At 44.7% G+C, this 12,920-nt stretch overlaps 1 protein-coding gene across 2 annotated transcripts in view; it reads left to right on the top strand.

Moving 5' to 3' along the window:
* Positions 1–6,642, top strand: part of COP1 (COP1 E3 ubiquitin ligase) — a 192,349-nt gene extending 185,707 nt beyond the window's left edge. For both annotated transcript variants that reach the window (XM_066623834.1, XM_066623833.1), the window contains exons 19-20: positions 3,381–3,425; positions 5,280–6,642. In XM_066623834.1, the coding sequence (XP_066479931.1) occupies positions 3,381–3,425; positions 5,280–5,297 (63 nt within the window). In that variant the 3' untranslated portion in view covers positions 5,298–6,642. The remainder of the gene's footprint in view (positions 1–3,380; positions 3,426–5,279) is intronic.
* Positions 6,643–12,920: the final 6,278 nt, after the last annotated feature.

Below are 12,920 nucleotides of genomic sequence, written 5' to 3'. Positions count from 1 at the left end.
TGAGCCGAGGGAAGGAGGCAAGGGACAGGATGAGGAAAGGTAAAGAAACCCCTTCCTCATTGCTGATCTCTGAGGCCTTGATATTGGGCCAGCAACCTTCAACAAGTTGAGGGATAACCAGCATGGAGAAATTGCCATCACCATTGCCACAACATTCAATGCATCAAGGGATATCCAATATGGAGGAGGAAGCATAGATGTTGGAGATCACCCAGCTCCATATACTTCAGGATTTAGGTTCATAAAGTTCATATAAATGGTGAAAAGGGTCCCCTGGAACCTAGCCCTATTTTCCTCCTAGGCTCAATGATTTGGTATTCATTAATTTGGTAACCACTAAGTTTTCCAGGAACCTAACCCTAGCAGATAACGAGGACTGACTGTAACTTTAGAACACTTTAAACATCTCAAAAATGTAATGTGTGTAGTCCCATTGTTATCTGAGCCTGAGCACTTTCTGTTAGTTTGGAAAAGTAGTGATGAACCTTGCCTCCCAAAGATGCCCTTGCGATACAGATTACATTGTTGGTACTTCATAAATGGAGTAATGGACTTCATCATGGAGTAATAAAGGCTCATCAGATAAATGGAAATGCTACTTAAAACATCACAAGAGTATGATTTGCTTTGAGGAGCATATAGTGTCTTGCCTCTGTGAGGAAAGTGAAACAATCTTTAGTACATTATAAGCCAGATCAAAATGAAGATAGAATGTGTTTTCTACTGTTTATAATGAATTCAGGAAGAAACTCCTTAATGTTGTTCTGATAGGCAGCTACTGAGCTTTTAGTTGAAGATTCTGAGATCTTTTGCAAATATGCTGGAAAACAAAGAAAGCTGGTTATATTTCTTGTTTTCTTCTGCAACACACAGATCTGGACATAATTTCATGTTTGTCAATTTCTTTGGAGTAAAATTATTTTATATCACTGTATGGCTGTTCTCCAGTGGAGGAAGGGTGCACATGGGTTTGCCCCTGTGTTGCTAGGAGGCGGGGTCTAATCAAGTCACATAACTACCTCTGCACAGAGGGCTCTCAAGTCCCATATCAACCCTGCCTTGCTGGCAAGACGCCACAAGTCATGCGGCTCCCTAGTTTGAGGCAGCTGTTTCACTCCTTCCCTCTTTTTTCAGTGAAGTAAACTGTTTTTCTTTTTCTGTTTTTCTCCTTCTTCTTCTCCATCCTCTCCCGTTTAGTAGGGGCCAGTCCTTTAAGGGACCAGAGAGAAATGCAGTAAAGCTCCCTCAGGGGCTCTGCTTTGGCAGGGGGGAGCTTAAATTTTTTCGTGAGATGCTTTCACATTGGAAGCTTCTTGGCGCCTCTGTGTTATTTTTCCCCAAATCTGTCAAGCGATGAGGGCAGCAACAGTCCAGAGAAGTCACGGTGCCAACTGCCTCATTCTCCACATTCTACCACCACCTGAATGGGTTCCAAACCTTTGCACCTCACAGCTGTTGCAGTGAAAGTGAAGAAGCTGACAGGCCTTCTTTTTGCCCACACTTTGAGCTCTGCTCATTGGGGACAAGGCAGGTAACTTCTATAAAATACAGTGGCCACCCTGCCCAACACTCCCAAGTTTCAGTAATTTACCTCAGGTTTCTGAGGTAAAACTCCCAGGTGACATTTCCTTTCACGCGCTCTGTCATGGACCAGTAGGCACGGAGGACAACCTCCCCTGTTTTACCTCAGGCAAGTGCTAAGTAATGGCCTCAGACAACTCTGCAAGCTCAGCCTCCATTACCCCAAAGGGTTATTTGAGAATTTGGCTTCTCAGGCTCTCCCAGAGTGCTTACAGGAGAGTCACCTATTTCTCTAGGGAGAATCCCCATCTCTCAAGAAACCCAGACAAAGCTGTCTTGGTCACTGGCTCCCTGAGTTAAGAAATCTAAATGACCACCGTTGCCTTCTTCAGACTCCCTGCTCTCCAGGCCTTCGGAGTCAGAGGAATTGTCCCCCAAGCACTATAAATATTCCTCATTTATGAGGTCCACCAAGTGCAAGGTTCCCCCTCAGAAACATATCTTGAAGGGGTCCAGGGGTGGACAAGGATGGCTTTGTGAGTTGGACTTGTCAGAGGTCTCCTCCTCGAAAGAGGAAGAAAAACTCTCAGAAGAACACCAGTGTGTTTAACAATTTAGACTCTTTCCTGTGGACATTTTCCCTATATTATTGTCCAAGGCAACCAGAGCTCTTAACCTTAATCCTGAGACTGAGCCTATTATCTCTTCTGCCACTCTAACAGAGCCAGGGTCAAAGTCTCAGGGTTTTTGTTTCCTCAGGGCCCTCTCAAGCCAGCAGAGGTTCCCTTCCCTGATTCATTTAAATCTATCATGGACACAAGAGTGAACAGCACCTGTACAAAAGAAGCACGCACCAAAATTGATTGGTAAGCTTTATTCTTTACCACAAAAAACTTTGGACACTCTGCAGACTTAAATGCATCGGTGGCTACTTTATCATCCCATGCTGTCTTTCCTTCTGAAGGGGAAGGGGGTCCAAAAGACCCTTGCCATAGGAGAATTGAAGTGACACTTAAGAGAGCATTTGAAAACTCCTCCTTTGTGCTCAGGGCTAGTGCTACTAATTCAGTAATGTCCAGGACTACTTATTACTGGGCAGAAGAACCAGCTAGTGCTGACTCCTCTCTCCCCAAGCCTGTGAAGGATACTTTAAAGCAGAAAGCTCTGTCTGCAGCCTTCTCAGCTGAGGCATCCCTTGATTCAGTTCAATTCAGCGCATATTCCATGGCCTCTTCCCTAGTACCCAGCCACAATATCTGGCTTGGGCACTGGGACATTGATGCAGCATCCCAAGCCAGACTTGCAGCCCTGCCCTTTATGGACAAAAAATTCTTTGGTGAAGTTCTTATCCTGTTTTAGTCAGAACAAGGATCACACAGGCCTACAAAACTGAGGGTCAGAAAAGTTTTTCCCAAACTTTATGGTGGTTTGATATGAATTTGGGGTGCTGATTCCAAAAATGGCATCCGTTTTGCCCTATCACGTCTAGTTTTGGAGGTATAGTATAGCCTCATTAGTGAATGGTTCAAGCAACTTCCTCATGAGGAAGCCATGGCCGAACCGAGAGCCCTCTCTCGGTGACTTGATTAGATCCTGCTTCCTAGCAACACAAGGGCAAACGCATGCTGAGGAATGCACTCTTTCTCCACAGAGAACAAGACTTCCCAGGTAAGGAACTTGCCTTTTCCAGATTCAGGTTTCTTTTGGGAACAGTCTTTTAAACAGTTACGTGATATATCATCTTAGAGTTGGAGTTCAAAAGTGTTTAAATGTTACAGTAAACAGCATCTAATGTACTCTTTCATCAAGCCCCAGCTTCAGGCTGCAGCATAGTCCTCATGACTTTTCTTTTTTTTCAGGAGTCCAATGTGCTGATTGCTGCTAACAGTCAGGGTACAATTAAGGTAAGTTGTGTTCAACTGACCATTGGCAGAAGCAAGTTCAGAAAAATTGGAAGAGGCCATTCATGGATTTCCTCCTTACTGCAAATATTTAAAATTAGTTATATGCCTTTGTTGCAGACTGGGGAGATATGAGTAGAAATCGCGTCTTGGAGATCAGAGGTGTCCAATTAGTGTGGAATGTAGCCTGCATCAAGCTGATGCCACTCAGGGTCTCTGCAGCAGAATGAGAGCTGCAGTTGAAATACTCTGCAGTGCACAGTCAGAGCAATGACACATGAAAGACACATGTTCAATTTCATGCAGTGTTCTTCTCTTTGCAAGTCACATGCAGCTCAGACCCTTGTACTATTCTTGAAAGGAAGTAGGTGCTGCCAGCACCTCTCTTGCATTAAAAAACTGAGCCAGTGTGCGTGTCCAAGCACAGGGAATTCCCACTCAGGTCTCTGAACCTCTGTGTCAAGCAGTGGCAGACTCACTTAGGTATTACTGTGTGCCCTTTGTGATATACAACTTTTTAGTTAGGCTTTTTCTCTTTCAACGTTCTCCTTTTCTCTGCTCCCCTCCCAATATCAGTTGAATTTGAAACAAAAGAGCTTCTTGTCCTGCGTTCACTGCGGTTATAGTTCAGTTTGCTGACATAACATCTTGTGCCTTGGGTGCCCTTAAACCTGGACTGGATGTGCATTGTGTGTGTTTGGAATAAATAGCTGTCATTCCAGTTCCTAGATGCTGTGTTCACAGAATCAAACCCTATTGTGTTGCAACATCTCCTAGCTACATACTCCTGTCTTCCTTTGCCTTAAAAAAGAATGTGTGAAACATGGAGAAGAGCCAAAAAAAAAAAAAAAGGTTTCAAGTGTTAACTGGATAAATTATAAAACAAGTGAGAAATCAAGCTGAAAACTAGAATATCTGTCTACTGATACATCTGTCATTTTGTTGGCCAACAATAATTAACTGTAACTAAAGCTGATCTGAGGGAGAAGGCTAAAGTCTGGAAGCTCACTTTGAATGTGACTGCTTTCAGCCTTTCGTTTTAAAAGCATCGTTTAAATAGTGCTTTTTGCAGTGGTGTTGGCATTTTAAATTGCACTCTGTATTGCCCACAAACCTCAGTGTTGCACATTGGCTCAGCAGGTCTGTGGAGAGGTATTTGATTGTTCTAGGTTAGTATGATGGCATTACATCTGAAGTCTGTACTGTTATGAGTGGAAGAATTGGCTGTGAGCATATCCTCTGTCATCTCCACTGCACTAGGAAAAGTACCATTTTGATACTGTAGTGTAATGTTGGAGTCTGCCAACATATTGGAGTGTGCATCTTTCGCCTTGTAAGTAGGAAAGCATTTCCAACTTGTTCCAAAGGTTCCTGAACTCATATCCTACTTTTGTCATATCAGAAGTCCAGGCTACTCTTGAGAGCCAAACTCAGTGGGGCAACTGCAGCTACCTTTTATTTAATCCTGTTTCCACCCTGCTCCCATTATACAGCAATATGTAGAATCTAAGTTTATCATAAAAAAAGGAGTACATGGCTGAGGGGAGATGAACCCATCCCACTTTGTCTCCCTGTCCTTTCTCATAGAGCTAAGCTGGGAGAAAATGCAGTTCTGGAGAGCAATCATGGGCGATAATGCATGGGAGGGTTTGGCTTCCCTCACCCATGTACCCTTTTGGATAAAATTAAAGCCACCTCATCCCACTTCATACATGAGCAGGACAGACATGTGAACAACAAATATGGCTACTCTGTCACATCTAGTTTATTCCTGAACTTCATGCTTATTCATGGAGAAGAAGATGGAATGTGGTTGGTTATCCATATTAATTGAGTTCTACTTTTCTTTCCAACCAGGTACTGGAGCTGGTATGAAAGGTGTGTGTTCTCTCTCTCTCTCTCTCTCCCCCCCTCTCTCTCAAGGCATGGAATACTTGATCCTGCTTTCATCTGAGATTCTCAGTGGGGCAACAAAACCGAAGCTAACTTGCTCTTCCTTCTCAGACTGATCCCATGTTGGGAGTTTCTTTTCATTTATGGACACACTTAGGACAACTTTGGGACCATGGGAAGTACCAGTTAATTCAGTACCATCAACATGAACTCCACAGACTTTGCTGCTGCTGCTGCTGGTTTTACTGCTTGTTTAATTGTTATGATGGTGGGGGGGTGGGAAGGGAGAAATGGATTATTTCAAATAAAAGCAGATACTGAACAAGGAATGATTAAAGTTTATTGAGCCACATATGGAAGCAGGATGGCCATCTTTTCATAGGGTGACAGGTTTCCCCTTGTACCAGGATTTGTTTAAGGGCTATGCTATGGAGCCACCATCTGGATTACCACTTCTGGCCTTTTTCTCTATTTCCATTAAAGAAACCCTCTCCAGAAAAAAACCCTCTCCAGTCCTGACTGGGACATCTTGAGTGTGTGTGTCTGATACTGAGGTCCTCAAGTAAAATTTGATTTAGCTTTTTTTTTTCTTGTTATTTTTGAAATAACTTAAGTTCAGGCAAGTTGACTTCTCCAAATACAGAAGCCCTCTGTACAACCAGCCAGAGCAGTCTGTCCACCAGCCAATAATTCCTCTCTCCTAATGTGAAGGGACCACTTCCAAGGGCATGTGAGAAATCTCCAAGGCCACTTATGCCTTGACTGCCAGATAAGCAGAGGTATCAGTTGTGATGTGGACATGTGGTGATTGGGAGCAGGTTTAACACCACTTAACTGTTCCCTCACAGGATAGCAAGCTATCAATGATTTCTTATCACTTTTAACACCACTTAACTGTTCCCTCACAGGATAGCAAGCTATCAATGATTTCTTATCACTTTTGGTCTGAATTACGTCGAGATTGTTCAACTGGAAGTAAAAGGCACCAGTGCTTCTCCACATGTAGTCTTTTTTGCTCACCCCACCCCATTTGTGTGACTTGTAGAAGCCAAGTATTTTGAACATTGTAATATATTTTTGGGACGGGCTATGCTAGCCTTATTTTTAATAACCATGCATACACTTAATTGTACAAGTGGAGAGAATGGGGAAATAAACTGTGATTCCAAATGTTCCATTTTGTTCATTTGTCAGTGAGAAAGAGAAAGGGGATTTTTCGGGGGGAGGGGGGCGGGCGTTGCCTGTACCTTGTTGTTTTTATTGCCATGACTTAAAAAAACTTGAAATGGATAAAAAGGGAATGACAGCACATAGACACTATGAATTACTAAAAACACATTTTTGGACTGTCATGGTTTTATGAGAGTTCCAACTTTCATTTAAAAAATAAATATTTTTTTCTCACCCCCATGTATGAAGAAAGTTTTGTTAAAAGTAATTCCTCATTTTACCTCCTCTCTCTCAACAAATATTTGAAATAAGCAGACTTACTTATTCTAAAAGATATGTTTCCTAACTCATTCTCAGAGACTTGAGGCAGCTAACTAAATACAAACATTAAAAACAAGAATTAAAATAAAAACAAGCACCGCAACATATTAAAATGGGATTTCTGAATTCATCCCGTTTATCAAGCTGACCAATGTTTTTTTTCAGTTTGAAAAACTCAAACTGTATTACAGAAGATCGACATGTGTGCCATTATTTAGTTAGTATCTGTCATACACGTGTTGAAATACTATCCATGTAAGCTACTAGCTTACTTTACTTACATGTGGCTGTTCATAGATACTACTTTAGAATTTGGTGGTGATAAATATTTTTAGTTTTTTCCCCTCTACAACCATTATGGATAGAAATTTTAAAAATGAAAGCATCAGTTCATTGATTCTGTAAACCTACTCAATTTTGTGTTAGGCATGGGACGGATTGATTTAAAATCATTCTTAAATTGCAAAGAAAAAAGGCCACTTTATATAAAAAAAATATTCCTTTTGTTATTTAGATACTTCCTAAATCAAACTGCGTAGTCCTTAGTAACTATAACCGTAAACCAGCTATTTTCAACCAGTGTGCCATGGCACACTGGTATACCACAAATGGCCTGCAGGTGTGCTATAAGAATTTTGGGGAGGGTCATCTATTATTAGGGCCATTGGGGGGATGTTAGCCCACCCAACCTTGTCAATGCCTTGTCAATTAGCAAAGGCTGATGGGTGTGCCTTGATAATTTTAGCACCTTGTCAGTGTGCCTGAGTTGTAAAAGGTTGAAAATCGCTGCCGTAAACATATTTTCAAAGTGAATAGAGCTCTACATGCTCAACAGTATAGGTTGAAGTATTTAACTTAATATTTTTGTCATTTTAGAAGATGTGGTCTATAGTTTTACAGTCTTCCTGGCCAAAGACATCTATAACATTTTAGCAACTGTACCTATTTAAGTCCTAGCATCCCAAAACCTTAGGGCTTACTATGGAGTATTGTTTTGTTGTTGCCAATTCCTCCTCAACATCTTTCATAAATATCCCTCTTTTAGCATTTTGAGACTGATTTAAAAAAAATAAAACCACAGTGTTCCTGCCGTGGAGGGGGGGAATTCCAGAAGACAGGGCCAAGGAAATGACTTCTCCAGGTGGCTTGGGAGATGGCCATGTCCCCAGTTAAGGTGTTGCTCTGGGCAAGTCACGTTTTCATGGAGCTCTGTTGAATAGAGAAGCTTAGCTCTGTGTTTCTTCTCTCCAATACTTTAGCAATAGATAGGATGGAGGGAGACACAGAGAGAAAAAGACACTCGGAGAAATGAGTGGCACCTAAAGGTGGATGGCTCTCAGAGGAGGCTAAGCAGATCACCCCATCAGTTGGAATGATGGGCCATAAAGTAACATCCCCCACACAAGGCCACAAAAATCAGCAAGAAGTTAAACCAACACAACGAAGCCTCGGCAAGGTAATGCTGCATCTCAAGCTATGGATTCCCCCGCCCCTTTGAAGAAATGAAGATCCAGGCAGGAAGCTCTGTGGGCATAAGGCCTGGGAACACTGACAACTTGTAAGTGCAAGGAAGGGGAAGAATGCTTCAGTCTTGCTTTAGAAGAGGAGGCAAATTTATTGATTGATTTGATTTGATTTGTATTCTGCCTTTCTCTCAAGGCAGCTAACAATAAAAACATTAAAATACGTTAAATATACAGAATAAAAACAAATAAACATTAAATTAAAAACAATTAAAAACGAGATAAAATACAGAGCAGCAATAAGACATAGAGTAAAAAACAATTTTTAAAAGCAGCCCTTATAAGGCCTCGAAGGCTTTTCTAAATAAAAAAAGTCTTCAGGCCCCGCTGGAAGGTTAATAGTGAGGAAGCTGTCTTCAATTCAAAGGGGAAAGAATTCCACAGTGCAGGTACCACCACCGAGAAGGCCCTGTTTCTGGCTACCATCCCCCTAACCTCTCTCAATGGTGGTGCAACCAACAGGGCCCCCTCTGATGTTCTCAGAGAATGGACCGAACTATACAGAACTATACAGTCCCAAGCCATTTAGGGCTTTAAAGGTCAAAACCAGCACCTTGAATTAAGCTCGGAAATGAACTGGCAGCCAGTGCAGCCACCAGAGCATCGGCGTGACAGAGTCAAACCACTGACCTCCAGCAACTACACAAGCTGCTGAATTCTGTACTACCTGTAGCTTCTGGAACGTCTTCAGGGGCAGGCCCACATACAGTGCATTACCATAATCTAATCTTGATGTCACCATGGCATGGACCACTGTGGCCAGATCTGCCTGAGATGGGTACGGCCGCAGCTGGCGCACCAGTTGAAGCTGGGCAAAGGTGCTCCTGGCCACAGCTGACACCTGGACATTCAGGAGCAACTGCGAGTCCAGGAGAACCTCCAAGCTGCGAACCTGCTCTTTCAGGGGGAGTGCAACCCCATTCAGACCAGGATGATACTCCAACACCCACATCGTGGATTTCTGAACAAGGAGGACCTCTGTTTTGTCAGGATTTAACTTCAGCTTGTTCGCCGTCATCCAGATCCCAGCTGCCTCCAGGCAATGCTGCAGGACAGAGACAGCCACCCTGGAGTTTGGTGGAAAGGATAGAGCTGACTGTCACCTGCATACTGATGGCACCCAACTCCAAATCCCCAGATGTCCTCTCCCAGCGGTTTTATGTAGATATTAAACAACATGGGGGATAGTATAGAACAATGTGATACCCCACACCTCAAGGGCTAGGGTGCTGAGCAGGAGTCTCCCAGTACCACCATCTGGGGCCTGTTGGCCAAGAAGGATTGGAACCACTGCAAAACAGTGCCCCTGATCCCCACCTCAGGCAACCATCCCAGAAGGACACCATGGTCAATGGTGTCAACCGCTGAGCGGTCCAAAAGGACTAGCAAGAATGCATTCCCCAGGCAGGTCATCCACCAGGGCGGCCAAGTCTCTGTCCCGAAACCAGGCCTGAAGCCAGATGGAAAGGGATCCAGATAATCATTTCATTCAGGATCCTCTGGAGCTGAGATGCCACCATCCACTCGATCATTTTGCCCAGAAACAGGAGGTTCGAGACTGGTCCATAATTATCCAATATAGAGGGGTCCAAAGAGGGCTTTTTCAGGAGGGGGCGAACTACAGCTTGCTTTAATGCCAGAGGCAACACCCCCTCCCTCAAAGAATTTACTACCCTCTCTGTCATAAGAACATAAGAACATTCAGCCAGTCCCTCCTGGGCAGATCTAAGCAGCCATGCTGGGCACAGATCCAGCAGGCAGGCAGACGGCCTTACACTCCAAAGGATTCTGTCCACATCCTCAGGTTCCACAAGCTGAAAAGTATCCCACAACATAGGACTGACAGATGCCACTGGGACATCACTAGACATTGTCCACGTGGAGTCCAAGTCGTGGCGAATCCGAGCAATTTTATCCACAAAGTGCCTGGCAAACATGTCACAGTGGACTTCCATGTGTTCCTCCTTATTAATTGGTGAGATCTGATGGAGAAGACCCCGTACAACACCGAACAGTTCCACTAGTCGGCTGTGTGCGGATGCGATGGTGGCAAAGAAGGAACGCTTTGCTGCCATCATCACCACAGAATAGGCCCTATAATGGCCCCTAACCTGTATTCGGTTGGACTTGTCACAAGTCTTTCTCCACCATCACTCAAGACACCTACCCTGCTGCTTCATCATCCGCAGCTCCTTGGTAAACCAAGGAGCTGCATTGACTCTGCTATGTGGCAGGTGCCACGGAGGAGCAATCTCATCCCCATCCCTGGCCAACTGCTATTCCAGAGGTCAACCAGAGCCTCAGATGAGTCAGTGGCCTTAGCAGCAGGAAAATCCCCCAAAGCCCTCAGGAAGCCATTCGAATCCATTAGTCTTTGGGGGCAGACCATACAGTAAAGTCCTCCGCTTCTGCGGAGATAAGAGGCCGCAACAAGTCTAAACCTTACCAGGAAGTGATCTATCCATGACAACGGAGTAATCTTAATCTCCACATCCAGATTACCATTCCTTAGTCCATACAAAAACACCAGGTTTAACATGTATCCGGCCTTGTGGGTTGGGGTTGAGATCTTCTGTGACAGGCCCATGGTGGTCATGAAGTTCTGAGCTGCACCTATCTCTGCTCATTGAAGGCCCCCAACACCAATAGGCGGGGGACCTCCAATGCCACGTCCAAGATCAACCCAGTCAGCTCAGGCAGGGAGACTGTTGGGCAGCAAGGCAGATGGTACACCAACAGAATCCCAATCCTGTCTTGCCCTTCCAACAAGACATACAGACACTTGAACCCAGTGAATTGCCAGACCGGGCTCCTGGCAAGGGAGATGGAATCCCAAGAAACCAGGGGTGTCAAACATAAGGCCTGGGGGGCCAGATGCGGCCCGCAGAAGCTTTTTATCTGGCCCTCAGGCTCTCATCTGCTGAGCGATGCTGAGGTGTTACTTCTGAAAGGGCAGCCCACATGAAAATTGGGCTGTCCCATATCTTGAAATATGATCAAGATTTGTGTATTTTCTCTTCTGTCATTTGCACTTAATGAGTTCCTAAGTGAGAAAAAGTGCTTATTTTTGTTATGACCTGTTTAATGACATCATTTCCTGCCTAATGACATCACTTCCAGCCCTCAGCAGATATCATGAATGCTATTCGGCCCTCGATATGGAATGAGTTTGACACCCCTGCAGTAGACTATCACAACCCCCTTCCCCCTCCCTGCAGTCGTGGCTGCTGCACTATCCAGAAACCGGGAGGACAATGCTGAGAAAGATTCACTCCTCCCGCTTCATCCAAACAGGTCTCCATAATACAAGCCAGATCAGCATCCTCAGCCAGGATTAAATCCTCGTTGAGACAAGTTTTATTATTGACTGATCTGGCATTCAAGAGCAGCAGTTTCAGACCCAGGGCACTACTGCCAAGGCCCCCAGTCATCAGAGAGCTGGAGGGAAGGCTGGAAGGAGGGACAATCTGTCTACGATGGACCCACCTTCCCCTGGAACGTTCCCACACCCCCCCACCATATCTTCCATGGTCCATCACTCTGTTGATGGTGGCACTATTCCCCTCCCCTAAGATCCTCTCTGAAGATAGACACATCCCTTACTGGCAAGGCCAGCCCTATAAACCATAATAATAATGCACCTGCTCAGATTAAATTTGGCACTGAGATTTCTGCACCCACAGATTAAAACTGAGAAACGGGAGGGACAGGACAGAAAGACCCTGGTCTGCAGAGTCCAACAGCCCACTCCCAAACCACCTCCCCTATGTCCAATCCAGTCCTGATAACAGTGCACTGAATCTTCCCCACCCCTCTCTCACAGAGGTGCAGCCTCACCCTCCTTCCAGCTCCCCTCTCTCACAGGGGTAGGTTCACATAGGCTCCCTCACCCTTCTCTCACAAGAGCATGAGCCTATGTGATTCCCTGTTCTTCCCTCAATCCTGCATCAGGACTTAGGGTAAAAACAGGCCACCAAAACATGACCTTCCCCAAAAGGAGCAGGTAAGGGATTAACCCCCTTTTGTATTACCTCTTTGGTGCAGTTAATCTCTTCCAAAGGGAGGCAGGAAGGAACATTCATTGTCTTGCTGATATAGAAAGGCAAAACTATGCCAAAGGAGCTTTGTTCTTGGATCAAGAGGCTTTTTACTGAGGAGATCCCTTTTTCAAGAAGCAGCAGCTGCCACTTCTTGGGGGGGGGAGGGTTGCTCCATCTGCAGTACAGGGGACCACCAGCAGGCAGGAGAGATCTTCCCTCCTCTTTCTGGAGATTCAGTACAGCACCAAGGTGTGTTTGGGGGGGAGGGGTTGTTTTGGGCCCTAGTTCTGCAAGGGTGCTAAAAAGCAATGCTGATGGAGGGCAGGCATCCTCCAGTGGTTCTGATGGGGTTACCAAGACTGACTGGGTGCTTTGAATTGCAACCGGAAAGGTACCACACCAAAGAAATTGATGAAGCAGAGGCATGACATGTTCATCACATTTTCTCCGCATGCATGCAGCAACACATGTATTGCTGAAGTATCTGAATGTTCTTCATAGGCAACTCCACGAAGAACATGTTACAGTAATTCAAATGCAAAGTGTGGATG

The sequence above is a fragment of the Tiliqua scincoides genome, chromosome 4, assembly GCF_035046505.1.
Source record: "Tiliqua scincoides isolate rTilSci1 chromosome 4, rTilSci1.hap2, whole genome shotgun sequence".
Classification (NCBI taxonomy): Eukaryota; Metazoa; Chordata; class Lepidosauria; order Squamata; family Scincidae; genus Tiliqua; species Tiliqua scincoides.
The sequence above is the reverse complement of the archived record's forward strand: the minus strand, read 5'-3'. Positions and strand labels throughout refer to the sequence as shown.